Below are 15,053 nucleotides of genomic sequence, written 5' to 3' on the forward strand. Positions count from 1 at the left end.
AAGAGACTTCTCATAAATAAGTCTGCAGAGACTAATAAAATGACTTTAAAGTATCACAAAAATAGAACAACAGAGCCATAAGCAATATTATTCTCTATCCCAACGGCCCGGCTGCTTATCAGCAATTACAGTGATTTTTAATTATGTCCATGTTTCCTCTGAGACAGTATTTCTCAATCCTTTTTTTTCAGATTGTAGGACCCCCCCCAAGGAGAAAACAAATTTAATTTAAATCAAATAATTAAAAATTTCCCTAACGAGAAATACTAAGAAATGATTTTGTCAGCATTTTGTTTCAACCCCAGTAGGATACTGCGATTCAGTTCTGACACTGACCACCTGAAGTCATCGCTGGACTCCACAGGTGTAAGGGCTCAGTCCTCCATGAGCTGCCTGCACTGGAGATGATGGCTGCAAGTGGAGTCCATCCCCACTTCTGACCGACTAGTTACTAGTTCTGACTAATTTGGGGGATCCCACAATCCCCTCACATTCAAGAATTTGCTAAAATGACTCAGAACTCAGGAAAGCACTGTGCTTAAAATTAGTTTTATTGTAAAGGATTCAAACGAGGAGTACCAGCCAAATGAAGACACACACAGGGTGAGGTGAGGTCTGGGAGGAAACACGGAGCTTCTGCACCCTTTCTTTGTGGAATCAAGGCCCATCACCATTTCAGCACATTACTGTGTTCACCAATCAGAACCTCAGTGTCCAGAGTCTTTACCTGGGCTTCACTATTTGGACACGACTGATTACATCACTGGGCAACATGACTACGTCAATCTCCAGTACCCCCCAGCCCCCAGCCCACGAGGCCTGCCCAAAGTCCCGACCCTCTAATTACGTGGCAGGCCCTTTCTGGTGACCGGCCCCCACCTAAAGCTCTCCAGGGGTCTACCATGACTCACCTCATTCGCATCACAAAGACGTCCCTAGCACCCAGGAATCCCAAGGGTTGTAGGAGCTCATGGTTGGGAACCAAGGGTAACGACCAGACAAACCACACCACAGTTAGGCAGTCTACACTCTGAAGGGCCACAAACCACTGTAATATCTAAAATTTTTCTGCACTCACCAAGAACTAATTTTCACTCCCATGGAGAATGCATCCTCGAAGACAATGAAGAGACAGCCCCCCAAAACCAGAATGGAATTTTATTGTGTAAAGTTGATAGAAGTAGGACTAGTATTCTTCTGTACAAAGTGCACAACAAATGGTTTTAAATAAAACTGAGAGAAATGCAAGTCCTATGACAATATTTGATACAAGCTGAATCATTTACAGGTACACTAAAAAAGTTTTTAAAATATCATCTTTCTCCAAAGAGTCCATTGCGCATTTCTTAAGAGCAGAGATAGGGAACCTCCCAGGCAGTCACAAGGGCATTTTATTGCCCTCGATGCTGATTTTTACTGCGTGTGCAGATCTGCTTTTTTTCCTGATGTCTGTGAACTTTCTCATCTGTTTATCCAGTCGACTGATACCCTTCTTGGAGGTCCCCTGAAACTAAGAGTGGGGTAAAAATTAAAGAGCAAATTATTGAAACACATACACTTAGTTTTGTCTTTCGTCTTCTTTTATCTGAAAGTCAGCAGACAGAAGAGCTCCCAGCTCTGGAATAACCGGAATAAGCTTTGGTGACCTCAGGAACAGAGCAAGTATACACAGCAGTGTTAGAAAAGCATATTAAACTCTCTCAATGGAGAATAATTTTGTTCTTATCTGTGCCTTACTTTCAAATTTTGCCTCTAGTCCATGGAAATTTGCTAGAAGAGAGAAAGGGGGGTTAAAACTGAAACTACGATCCCCCTAATTCCATCAGGTTACATTTTGACTGTATGCTTCTCCCTTTCAAAGACCAAATGTGGAGGTGACCGCTTGACACATACACCTTCAAACAGTGCTGGCATAAAAAATAATGATCTTCTAAGGCAAGGAAAGTCATCGAGAAAAAGCCTGAAGCATAATGAATGAGGTTAGAACCGCTAGGTGCTTGCTGGAACTCTAGTTTCCGATTAGAAACTAGTCAGGGTTCTGTAACCCTGTACAAATGATGCCCCTTGTGTGAACTACTTCCAGGACTGCTGGGAGAAGTGAATAAGATAATAATAACAAATACAAGCACAGAGGCTAACACAGAATCGGCGCTCAAAACAAAAGCAGCTATTATTGCTATTACTACTACTTTGCAATCAATTAGTTTGACACAAAAAGAAAAGTAAATTAATTCTCTTGAACCAAGGGGCTTATACTTCTTGCATCTCTTTCTGCTTGCCCTTTATGTTTAAAGGTTTGCTTGTTAGGTAATTTCTCTTCTACTTTGAAAAGACTGTGTCTTGAAAAGGTGTGGTCTCCAAGAAATTGACACCTTTTAGAAATGTTGAAAAGGCCTGCCATTTATGTCAGATCAGGGCAAACTCTTCTTGCTGGCTACAGTAATCTAACAATTCCAATCTTTACGACTGTCGAGTGGTTAAAAAAAGATGGGATTTTCTAATTCTTCTCCCCAGATGTTTACTACTGAATCACCTGTGAAGCTCAATTCAAAGAATGCTAAAATAAGGTGGAGACTAGGAGACACTCTAGGGTCGGTACCAGTGTGGTGAAGTTCTTTAGAGTTGGGGAGACCTCCCCCAAGCCTTATCTCACCTCTGGACTCGTCTTCCACCTCAGTTATAAGCAAAGACCTCTAAGTCATTCTTGAACAAGAGCTGCATTGATCATCCATCCTAGATTTTCTACATACATCCCAATTCCAAATATTATTTTATATCAATTTTAATCCTGGGCACTAGTACTCTAAGCGAGCATAAAAATTCATTATCAGATGAGAAAGTTATGCGACTATCACCCTATGCATGCAATACCCCAGATTTCTAGACAGTCCCAAATATCTGATTTCCTTTCAGACAATGTGCCCTGATTTTTAGTAGCTGCAATCAGTCCACAACGGAAGCCTTAGCTGCTCAGATCTCTGCCAACTGCCCAACTCCCAGCAGCTCTACCCCTCAGCCTGGACTTCTCCTTGTCCACTCCCAGGACCTTCTCTAATAATTTGACCCTCTAGCCTCAGCAACTGGGACATGCCCAGGCTGCGCTGACCTACTCCTAGTTACAGCTTGTATGACTTGTATCTGGCAGATGCCTGGTTACCCCAAGCCTGAAAACACACAGAACTGAGTACCTAGCCTGTCAAATTCAATGACTTCTCTCTTGATTTGTCAACCGTACACCACTTCCTTAGGACAGTAAAGCTGTATGCTGCACTGCTTTATCAGTGAAAAACCAAAAGTAGCCTAAAAGATTAGCAAGATGGGTTTGCTTAAAAAAATATGGTACAGGGCTTCCCTGGTGGCGCAGTGGTTGAGAGTCCGCCTGCCGATGCAGGGGACGCGGGTTTGTGCCCCGGTCCGGGAAGATCCCACATGCCGCGGAGCGGCTGGGCCCGTGAGCCATGGCCGCTGAGCCTGCGCGTCCGGAGCCTGTGCTCCGCAACGGAAGAGGCCACAACAGTGAGAGGCCTGCGTACCAAAAAAAAAAAAAAAAAAAAAAAAAAAAAAAAAAAAAAATATGGTACAATCATATTACAACACAATAGTAAGTCACTGAAGGATGTTAACTCAAATGAATTGTTACCATGTTTAGTAAAACACAAACCCAACAAGGTATAAATAAGTATGATCATAATTTTGATTACAAGTTAAAAAACAAAAACAAAAAAACACCACCACCTCCAACAAAACCCTCTCCAAACCAGTAGTAATGTTTATGTACACATATATAAAGGACTGGAAAGAAATAACCCAAAATGTTAATATTAAGGTGCGGGGGGATTACAAGTGACATTAATTTTATTTGTGCTTTTCGTATTTAAAAGTTTATATAAAAACATGCACTGCTTGTGCCATTTTAATGTTATTTTAAAAGCATTCCATGGAAAAAATTAGCATATAAACATACAATGTAGCACACGTTACTGCATTATTTAGAAGCGAAAAATCAGAAACCATAGAGGAATGAATAAACAAATTATATATTCACATGATAGACTATTATGCAGCCATTACAAATGATAACTCTATAAGGCAGTTTAATGAGAAGTGATCAAAACTCTATACAATATAATTTTAATTATATTAAAGTATCAATAGAAAACAAGGCAAAAATTTTATCAAATTGCTTTTGAGTGGTGATTTTTCTCTTTATAATCTCAAAATTTTCTACAATTGTAAGCAGAAAAAAACTAAGTTTAAAGCATTACTGAAAATACATGTAACACATCAAAATTGTTAACAGTGGTGACTTACACAGAGGAAGAGCAGGACTTGGGGAGTGGGGTTTATTCTCTAGTATATTTACTCTCGTAATTTCAAATATAAAAATTACATTTAAAACAAAAAGTTTCATTTGAAAGCCATTTACTCACTCCAATTTTCTTCTTGGGAAACATGTTTTCTAGTAACATTCATTAGTGTCTGTGCAATGTGAAAGCCTTGAGTGTACATGTAAGGAAACTTCTTGAACAGGAAAACAGTGTCAGGTGGTTTAAGGACAATTTACTGAAATGTAACATGGGACTACCAGCCCCCAAAACATGCCTTATTATTATTTTTCTTTTTTTGACAGAGCTCTGTAAGCCAGACACAGGCCAAGATAAATACCCGCCCGTTTTGATCTGGGGAGTGTTGGGGATGAAGGAGAAGAAGTCTGCTTGAATTCCCCTCTCATCACGCTGGCCACCTCTTGCTCTAGCAACAGGCTGGGCCACCTCTGCCCACCTCCCCATCACCTACAGGGAGGGTGGGATCAGAAGCAGCAACACCAGCAGACAGGCACATGCCCTTCCAAAGAAGACTGGCCACTAGGATTTTTTATTACGTTTTTCACTGCCCTATTATAGTTCTTGATTCTCAAAATAGTGTGCTGGGGTAGAAAATGTATTACGAAAGAGAGGAATAAAAGGATGGAAGAGACAGTGAGAAAAGTAAAGGTAAAGAGAAACAGGGGTGGTGGGGGGAAGGAGGGATATCAAGGGACATGGAAATGGAAAGAAGAAAAAAGGGAGGAAGGGGACTTCCCTAGCGGCCTAGTGGTTAGGATTTCATGTTTTTCACTGCCGTGGCCCGGGGTTCAATCCCTGGTCAGGGAACTGAGATCCCGCAAGCCCTGAGGTGTGGCCTAAAAAAGGCGGGGTGGGAAGAAAAAAGGGAAGGAAGTAGAGGTGAAGAAATTCTTAGCACTGAACCAGTGCTCTTCTACCCTTTATTTATTCTCATTAAGTAAGACTGTGTGCTTTGTTTTGATAGTAGCTTAACAACAAAGTGAAACGGCAGGCAGGTGAGTGTGTCTGTGGAAACAGCTGCCAAAGCAGGGGTCGCGGAGGAGTCACAAAAGGAAGGCAACACACTCAGACAGATGCTCAGGAGGGCACTGCCGCAGAGGCGCCACCGTTAACCTCCGAGCACAGCAGGTCAGTGAGTCTGGCTTTATGAATGTTTCAAAGTCGTCTTCATTTCCGACCATGAACTGAGTATGTATTAATTAAATTTATCTCCTAAATATTCAGTGTCAGGCTTTATGCAGTGAGCCCTCAAATGCAGTTATTGAGCCACTGACAACAGGAAAAGAAGCCCACCTCCCTTTCACCAAGACGTTACTAACCAATCACATGCCTGTAAGGGAGACCACTCGGATTCCAGGCCCTAACAAAAACCTTTTTAATAAAAAGGGTACCAGTCAGAAAGACCAAAATGCCTAGCCGTGAGGTAATTATCTATTAGTCTCTAGGAAGGGAATCCCGTATCAATTTCTCAGTATTCAAGAGGACTAGAATGTCACTAAGTGCCTGTTGGGGTCATTATTTCATGAACTAAAAGTGGTCCTGGCCTTTTCTGGTTAAGAAAGCACACACACACTGTTTTCACTCTAGCTGCTGACAACTCAAGCCCATGCACAGAGCATGCTTCCTTGGGGATACCTCCCGGACACGCTCTGGTAGGGCCAGGCCTACAGGGGCATCCTGTTGCCTTCAATGCTGAACTTGACAGCACGGTGCACTTTGCTGAGTCGTTTCTGTTCTGCAAATCGCCTCTTATGCTTTTCCAATCGGCTTAGGCCCTTTTTAAGAATACCAGGCTAGAAAGAGTAGTTTGAACGGAGAATAAAAAAAGATTACTGAGAAGCAATAAGGATCACCGAATAGTATTTACAGTGACGGCAGAAGTGTCTACCCTAATAAACACTTCACAACAGAATTACTTAAAGCAGCTGAATAGAAAGGGAGGGGTAGGTTGCAGAAGCAGGTGAGTTTTGTTTCTCAGGGTCTTAAAAAAAAACGACTGTACCAAAACACTCTAGGCTTCAAGATTCAGTTGAAATAAAGGGATTAATAAGAGGAAACTTCCCAACTTGATAATGTTTCTTTAAGTCTGAAGTAAACCTCATCAGCAATAAGTGATCTGGCTAGATAAGTGACCAGAAAATAGCTCTCGTCAAATCAGATAAACCTTAAGAGCTGTTAAGGGTTATTGAACACGAAGTAAAAGACGAACAGTAATCTGCATTTCAGATCCACCTTGCTGTCCCCCTGCTTGCTTACCCTGGACGACTCCATTTCCACATTCCACTTGGGCCTGACAACATAGTCCTTGTTCGAGGGCATGGGGACCCTTGCCCGGGCACAGAATCCAGGATCTCCAGGTCTAAGAGCCCTGAGAACGGGAAGAAGAGCATGCTGCTTATGGAGCCGACCACACCCGGGTCCATCCCATTCGGCTGCATATCTGTGTCAAACCTCCTCTGCCCTCCCGAAGTCACCCGCTCCAGCATCCTGCTGTCTGTCTTAGATGGCCTCATCATCACTCACACTGCTGTACCAATGGCTCAACTTCCCCCTCAAAGCCAATTTCCTCTGCATTTTCAGGACTCCTTTTCACCTCTCCTCAGCTTCAGATATAATCGCATCTCTCCTTTCTAAGGCTGGTTCCTCCATCAGGACTCTGAATCTCAATTTCTCTGGTCTAATAGAGTCACTCATGTGTTCATTTGTGAGGTGTAAAAACAGGGAGTCAAAATGACCCCCCAGACTGAGTATGCCCATAAAGCAGTTGACATGGTTTTGCATATGCAACTCATACAGTAATTTTTTGGTCTGTTTCTTGTTTTTAAAAAAGTTCAAGATAATTATAGATTCACATGCAGCTGCAAGAATTAATGCAGAGAGATCCAGTGTCTCTCCCAAAGGTAACAACATGCAAAAACTATAGTACAATATTACAACCAGGATATTGATGTTGCTATAATCCATCAATTTTTATTTACATTTCCCCAGTTTTACGTGCACTCATTTATCTGTGTGTGTGTGTATTTAGTTCTATGCAATTTTATCATGTGTGTAAGTTCGTGTATCCACCACAGGATCCCTCCTATTGCCCTTTAGTAAACATGTCCACCTCCCTACTCCATTTGCCCAGTCCCTAGCCCCTGGTGACCATGAATCTACTAATTTCTGTAATGCTGGCATTTGAAGAATGTCATATAAATGGAATAATACACCATGTAACGTTTAGAAATTGGCTTTTTCCACTCAACATAATGCCCTTGAGGATCCAACCAAGTTGTCACATCTATCAATATTTTGTTCCATTTAATTGCTGAGCAGTACTCTATGGTATGAATATACCATGGTCTGTTGAACCATTCACTTGCTGAAGGACATCTGGGTTGTTTCCAGTTGTGGACTATTACGAATAAAGCTGTACTACTAATGGACAGGTTTTTGCACAAACATAAGTTTTCATTTCTCGGGGATAAATGCCTAAGAATCTTGTGCAAGTGCTGGGTTGTATGGTGGTTGCATGTCCAACCTTACAAGAAACTGCCGAACTATTTTCCAGGGCAGCTGTCCCATTTCACCCCGCAGCAATGGATGAGTGATCTAGTTTCTCTGCATCCTTGCCAGCACTGGATGGCATCACATACAGTAACTTTTATGTACAAATTTGAGAACTATCGTGCTAGACTAACCTAAGACTATCATCCTTCAAAAGTAAAGCCTATTTGATGTCTGGGAATTCGAATCATTCAACCTTCAGGTAACTAACCACCTCAGTGGTAAACGGAGGGTGGGTATTTGCGGGGTGGGGGAAGAAGAGGAAGAGAAGGCTAAAAAATTCTGAAATTGTTTCTATTCCCTTGTATGGTTTACTCCATTCTTAGTATCAAGCTTCTGTAACTTTCAAATACGTGAACTGAAACTTCTATAACTTTCATATACATTAACTGACTAGAAAATCTCCCACAACTCTTATTTTTCCCCTGAAGCCACTGTCAGCACACCTGTCCGCGAGCAAACGACACTTGCTCCCTCTAGCTCATTTCTCGTTCTCCTTTTGCGATCTGGGTGCTGCCCGATTGCCAGCCCTCACTGCACAAACCCCCGTGAAGCCTACCCCCATGGCCCCCTCCAGCGTGGCCTCATTCTCCTCTGGGTTCTCCTCCAACGTGTAGGACCACATCTGCTCACTGGCCTTCACTGGCTACACCCCTTTTCAAAGGGTTCAGTTTATTTCTTACTCTATACTCTCTTTTTTTTTTTTGCGGTACGCGGGCCTCTCACTGCCGTGGCCTCTCCCGTTGCAGAGCACAGGCTCCAGACGCGCAGGCTCAGCAGCCATGGTTCACAGGCCCAGCCGCTCCGCGGCATGTGGGATCTTCCCGGACCGGGGCACGAACCCGCGTCCCCTGCATCGGCAGGTGGACTCTCAACCACTGCACCACCAGGGAAGCCCACTCTGTACTTTCTTGAGTCAACAATCTTTTCTACGGAGGTAACTATCAAATCTATGTCTCTAGCCCAAATTCCAGTTCTAAGCACAGGATAATTATAGGACTATCTCAGTCACCTTACATTTAATATGCTCAAAACAGACGTCATCTATGTTTTCACGTTTACTCCTCCTCTCCACTCTAGTGAAGGGTAATACCATCATCTCAGTTGCTTAAGTTTAAAATTCTGGGTGGTATCTTCAACTCTAGCCAACTTCTCGCCCACCCAGCCAGACTCCTGGCAGTTGCACACCTGCGAGGGCTCCTCATCCTTCTGCTTCTCCGTTACGGTCTCAGTTTAGCTGTATCACTGCCTTCAGTTCCTCTGCCCTGCAACCCATCCTACATCGTGCTACCAGCAGAAGCATTCCAAATCAATCTGACGACTTCACGTCCATGCTCAAAAACTTTCTAGGAAACCAAAGAGAAGTGAGAATTCCTCATCTTGACTTAAAGCACTTCAGAATTTGGTCAACAACTGCATTTCCAACCTTATCTTCCACCACCTCAGGCACCATACTACTGCCCGACTACTTGCCATCCCTAAAACAGGCCTTGCGTGCTTACCCCACATCTTTGCTTAAGCTCTCTCCTTTGCCTACAATCCCTCTGAAGACTTTCTGAGAGAATGGACTACTTTTAGTTTGATTCTGTATTTTCAGAGTTTACCAGAGAGTCCAGCACATAGCAAGCAGCAACAAAATCTTTACCGAATGAACTATTTCTCAATATTCTTGTAACCTCCAGGGTATCCACAGAATGTGAATATTCAATTAATACTACACTAGGAATCATCCCCTGCCAATGTGAACAGAGCATCATTTCATTTGCTATTTTTCTTAAAACAAAGCAGCAAGCAGAACATTCCCAATACAGTCTACATTGAAAATCAATACAAAACTCTTACTTTTCCTCGCCTGTCAGCACCTTTTCCAAATCTCTTCGGGGTGTCTGACCACCAGTGCTGGGAAAAAAGTAATTGATGAGTTATTAGGAAATGTCAGGACCTTATAACTAAGGAAAAAAGAGCAAAATGAAATCTCAAACTTAGACCACCATTAGGTCCTTTACACTGGATCAGGGAAAATAATTCCTAATATTGTATTATAAAAGTACTACTTATTTTAATGATCATTGCACACCAGGTTTCACTCACCTGTAATGACCCTGCCATCTCGGATGCAACTACATCCAGTTTATTGATACAAATCGAAAATTTTTTTTTCTCTTAAGGATCTGGAAATGGAACTGAGAAAGTTTTTTCTGCAAGAGGCTGAAACCACCTAAGCAACCTCCAGAACGGTGGCAGAGGCCAGATTCAACCAGAAAAGCCTGGGAGGGGAGCGGGTGTGGAGCTTCACTGTACACTACCACATTTAAACTAAAAAGTATCATGAACTACAAGACATACCAAGCAGAGGAAAGACAAAATCCTACCATCTTGTAGATTTCTTAATGATCTTAATTACCAACCCCCGCCCTGAGTTATCGCAACAATAACGTTTACTCCACTTACTCATACCTGTTCCCTCCTACCTGTTCATTCTTCGCCGTTGAGGCATCTGTTCTAGGTCTCTCTGCTCCCTTTCTTCTCTTGTCATTCCTTTGTAGTTTGAGGTAAGACCAAATATAGGCCGAGACCATTCATCTACAACAGAGAAAAATTAATTATTTAGCCCATAAAGTAGCATTTCTACTACCATTCTTTGAAATAATCATACCCTAGTGTAAAGTCATATTCTAGGCATTAAGAACATTCTTTCCTTAAAGATAACATTATTTCAGGACCATTTGTAGAATAAACACAGCATGATACCAGCATCACAACTAGCTCCAGCTGATTCAGAAAATTCAATATAAAAAGATCACTTAAACCTGTAATCACCACAGAGGCTTAAAGAAAGTAACATCTAACTCACTTTGAAGGTCATCAACTAGCTGTGTTATTTCATAAAGACAGTTTAATTTCTAAATTTAGTCTCCTGAAAACAGAAAATCTTTTTTTTTTTTTTAAATTGAAGTATGGTTGATTTACAATATTTAGTTTCAGGTGTACAGCATAGTGATTTTTTTTTTTTTGCAGTACGCAGGCCTCTCTCTCACTGTTGTGGCCTCTCCCGTTGCGGAGCACAGGCTCTGGATGTGCAGGCTCAGCGGCCATGGCTCACGGGCCTAGCCGCTCCGCGGCATGTGGGATCTTCCCGGACCAGGGCACGAACCCGTGTCCCCTGCATCGGCAGGCAGACTGTCAACCACTGCGCCACCAGGGAAGCCCTGTTACTTATTTTTAAATATATGGAGATAAGCCTTTATTAATGATTTCTAGCTTAAGTGCATTGGAAGAGAGAAAGTACACTGAATTATTTCAATCTTCTGAATTTTATAATTATTATAATACTTTACTCTTTTTGGAAGATGCACACTCTGTCTCCATTCTTTAAATATTCATCCAAGATTTATAATATGCATATTTAACTTACCAAATTAAGTGATTCAATTTCTTTATCTTCCTCAAGGTTAATACAATGATCATTAATTTTTTACCTTTACTGACTTCTTTGATATTGTTATCCTGTATTTTACTGCTATGTTTTCTTTCTTAATGCTACTAGATGTTATTATTTTTATTTTATATAGTGCATGTGCATTTTTTTTACCTACTTATTTGCTTTTTTTTTCGGTACGTGGGCCTCTCACTGTTGTGGCCTCTCCTGTTGCGGAGTACAGGCTCCGGACGCTCAGGCTCAGCGGCCATGGCCCACGGGCCCAGCCACTCCACGGCATGTGGGATCCTCCTGGACCGGGGCATGAACCCGTGTCCCCTGCATCGACAGGCGGACTCTCAACCACCGCGCCACCAGGGAAGCCCGTGATTCTTTTTTTGGCAGATGCTTTTTCCATTATAGGTTATTATCCCCTGTGCTATACAGTGTATCTTTATTGCTTATCTATTTCACGTATAATATTTTGTATCTGCTAATCCCATACTCCTAATTTGTTCCTCCCCGCTTCTCTCTCCCCTTTGATAACCGTAAGTTTGTTTTCTATGTCTGTATGTCTGTTTCTGTTTTGTATACAGATTCATTTGTATTATTTTCTAGATTCCACATATAAGTGCTATCATATAGTACTTGTCTTTGTCTGACAAGTACTATATGATATCACTTATATGTGGAATATATATTTCACTAAGCACAATATTCTCTAGGTCCATCCATGTTGCTGCAAATGGCAATATTTCATTCTTTTTATGGCTCAGTAGTATTCCGTTGTATATATGCACCACATCTTATTAAGCCAACTGTCTGTTGATGGGCATTTGGATTGCTTCCATGTCTTGGCTATCATAAATAATGCTGCTATGAACATTGGGATACATGTACCTTTTTGAATTAGAGTTTTCATTTTTTTTCTGGATATATATCCAGGAGTGGAATTGCTGGATAGTATGAAAGTTCCACTTTTAGTTTTTTAAGGAACTTCCATATTGTTTTCCATAGTGGCTGCACCAATTTACATTCCCACCAATGATGTAGAAGGGTTCCCTTTTCTCCACACCCTCTCCAGCATTTATTAGTTGCAGACTTATTGATGATGGCCATTCTGACTGGTGTGAGGTGAAACCTCACTGTGGTTTTGATTTTCATTTCTCTCATAATTAGCAATGTTGAGCATCTTTTCATGTGCCTGTTGGCCATCTGAATATCTTCTTTGGAGAAATGTCTATTTAGGTCCTCTGCCCATTTTTTTTAATGGTTTTTTTTTTTCTGATATTGAATTGCATGAGCTGTTTGTATATTTTGGATATTAACCCCTTGTTGGTCACATCATTTACAAATACTGAAAACAGAAAATCTTGAAATTCCTCTACTTTCTTACTCTAGCCAAAAACAACTCCCTTATTACTTGTCAAAATGGTCTAAATCTTTAAAAATTACATTTTGATAGAGCAGATGCAGGGTCTGTACTTCATTAAGTCTAAGAAAGCTCCTAAGGTGATCACACAAAAAAGTACTACATGTGCACTGTTTAGCCAGTAAAAGTCCAAAGGTGCCAGCTGATGTCTTTGTTCTTATCACTGCATTGTATCAAAACAAGAAAGGACCTTTACAGACAGAACACAGGTGTTGTCAAACTAAGAAGCAAGGAGTCTCAGGGGAGTCTATATCTCTTTAAAAACTGACCCGCTGTCCCCAACCCTGGATTCAGAATCACCTGTAGTACATGACAGGTACCAGTGGGAACAGTTTGCTTCTCTCTTGCCTAGGGCAAAAATAACGTCGAGAACCACTGCATCAAAGCATCAAATGCTTATTGTTTAATAGGCAATAAACTACAGATTATTAATAAGATCGAAGATATAATACTTCTCTAGTTTATAAAAAAAATTAAATTTCTCGAAAGGCTTTTGATAGTCTTAAACATTCAACAGAAAAATAACTACTGTATTCAGATACAAAAGTAGTTACTATTTCAAATCAGTGTTGAAGTTTAAAAATTTCTTTCCAACACAAAGCACAGGAAGAGTTAAGGAGGATGATGAAGACGCATGTGGTGTTCATAAACAATATGGCAACTGAGTAAATGAACTTCAGTTAGATTCCTCTGGATTTCGCTGTTATCATTAAGTAATAACACACAAAGGCTTTGGAGACCATTATAAAAATAACAACAATAGCAGCAGTGGCTAACATTTCTTGAAGACTTACTGTATTCTAGGCACCACGCTTTACATACACCTTCTCACTTATTCTTTAAGACAACCCAAACTAAACACATAATTCTCTGTTTCACAGAGGAGGAAACCAAGGCTTAGAGCTTAAATCACTAGCCCAAGGATATGCAGTAAGGTAGGTGGTAAATCTAGGATTTGAACCCAGGTATGACCGACTCCAGGGCCGACATTCTAATCCCTCTCTCTCTACGTGCTCCTGATCCATGATTAGAAAATGCATCATTTTACTTGTTATATACTGGATAGCATACTTAAATATACTGAGAAGCATTTTAAGTCTAAGGGAAAAAAGCTTAGTACCTACAAGAAGGTATCAAAAAATTTTCCTACTCCATTTCATTGACTCATTTTAAATGAAAATTGGTAAAAATATAGTTAGCTTTTATATATACACATCTCTGTATATACATAAACACACCAAACAAAAAGTAAAATGTACATACTGATTAATTTCCCTGCCATGTCCTTGTTGGACCTTGATTCCTTGGGGTGTTTATAAAGATACATCACTGCTCGTCCAATCCCACTATGCTTCAGGGTCTCCTGGCTCACACTAGGTAGCTGGGGAACATAAACACAGACATACATATTAATCATTCTGAAGCTGGGAGTCCTGCCAATCTACTCTAGCGGGCCTGCAAGACCTGGTTCATTCACAACAGAACAAATAACAAAAAAGTTATATTTTCAAGGATCTATGGACACTGAACACAAAGATACTTTGTGTTTACATCAGTAGTTGAGAGTTCAGTACTACCACTGAGTTGAAGTAAAACTTAACAGTGTGAGAAAGTGTAAACTAAGCATCCTCAGAGGTTAGCAGCTTAATAAATCAAGGGTCCTCTCAGGCCTCTGAACCAAACAGACCTAAGTCTGAACCCAACCACAGCCATCTGCTAGCTATGTGACCTTGGACAAGTCATTTAACTTCTCTGAGTCTTAATTTCCTCATCTGTAAAATGGAGATAATACACCTACCTTGCAGGTTTGTTGTGAGGAATAAATAAACCTATATATTTAAAAAACACCTGGCACGTAGCAGGTTCCTCGGGAATTCCTTCAGAAGTTAAGTAGCTTGCCCAAGGTGTCTCAGCCACATAAAGGTGGCCCAGATCAAGATTCAAATGCATGCTTATCTGATGCTGAAGCTGGTGCTCTTTCTACTTCAAGTGCCTCCCTACAACATGCCCACTACTATACTACTCTTCTCAGATAAACCAGAGCTACTCCAAGATCTTTTTTCCTTCAATACCACAGTCACACGAAGTTTTAAAAGGCCTTCCTTTTTTTTTTTTTTTTTTCTTGCGGTACGTGGGCCTCTCACTGTTGTGGCCTCTCCCGTTGCAGAGCACAGGCTCTGGATGCCCAGGCTCAGCGGCCATGGCTCACGGGCCCAACTGCTCCGCGGCATGTGGGATCTTCCCGGACCGGGGCACAAACCCATGTCCCCTGCATTGGCAGGCGGACTCTCAACCACTGCGCCACCAG

General features: G+C 41.4%; 1 protein-coding gene across 2 annotated transcripts in view; it reads right to left on the reverse strand.

The window, feature by feature from the left end:
* Positions 1-539: 539 nt before the first annotated feature.
* Positions 540-15,053, reverse strand: part of IWS1 (interacts with SUPT6H, CTD assembly factor 1) — a 49,397-nt gene continuing 34,883 nt past the window's right edge. Inside the window, exons 10-15 of one of the 2 annotated variants that reach the window (XM_082659061.1) lie at positions 14,009-14,126; positions 10,367-10,478; positions 9,738-9,794; positions 6,603-6,714; positions 5,982-6,139; positions 1,395-1,510 (exon numbers count right to left, since the gene is read on the reverse strand). In XM_082659061.1, the coding sequence (XP_082515187.1) occupies positions 6,011-6,139; positions 6,603-6,714; positions 9,738-9,794; positions 10,367-10,478; positions 14,009-14,126 (528 nt within the window). In that variant the 3' untranslated portion in view covers positions 1,395-1,510; positions 5,982-6,010. Of the gene's footprint in view, positions 1,511-5,981; positions 6,140-6,602; positions 6,715-9,737; positions 9,795-10,366; positions 10,479-14,008; positions 14,127-15,053 lie in introns of both variants that reach the window. The other variant, XM_082659060.1, reaches the window with a different exon arrangement.

This window comes from Grampus griseus (assembly GCF_964374135.1).
Source record: "Grampus griseus genome assembly, chromosome: 7".
NCBI classification, from domain to species: domain Eukaryota; kingdom Metazoa; phylum Chordata; class Mammalia; order Artiodactyla; family Delphinidae; genus Grampus; species Grampus griseus.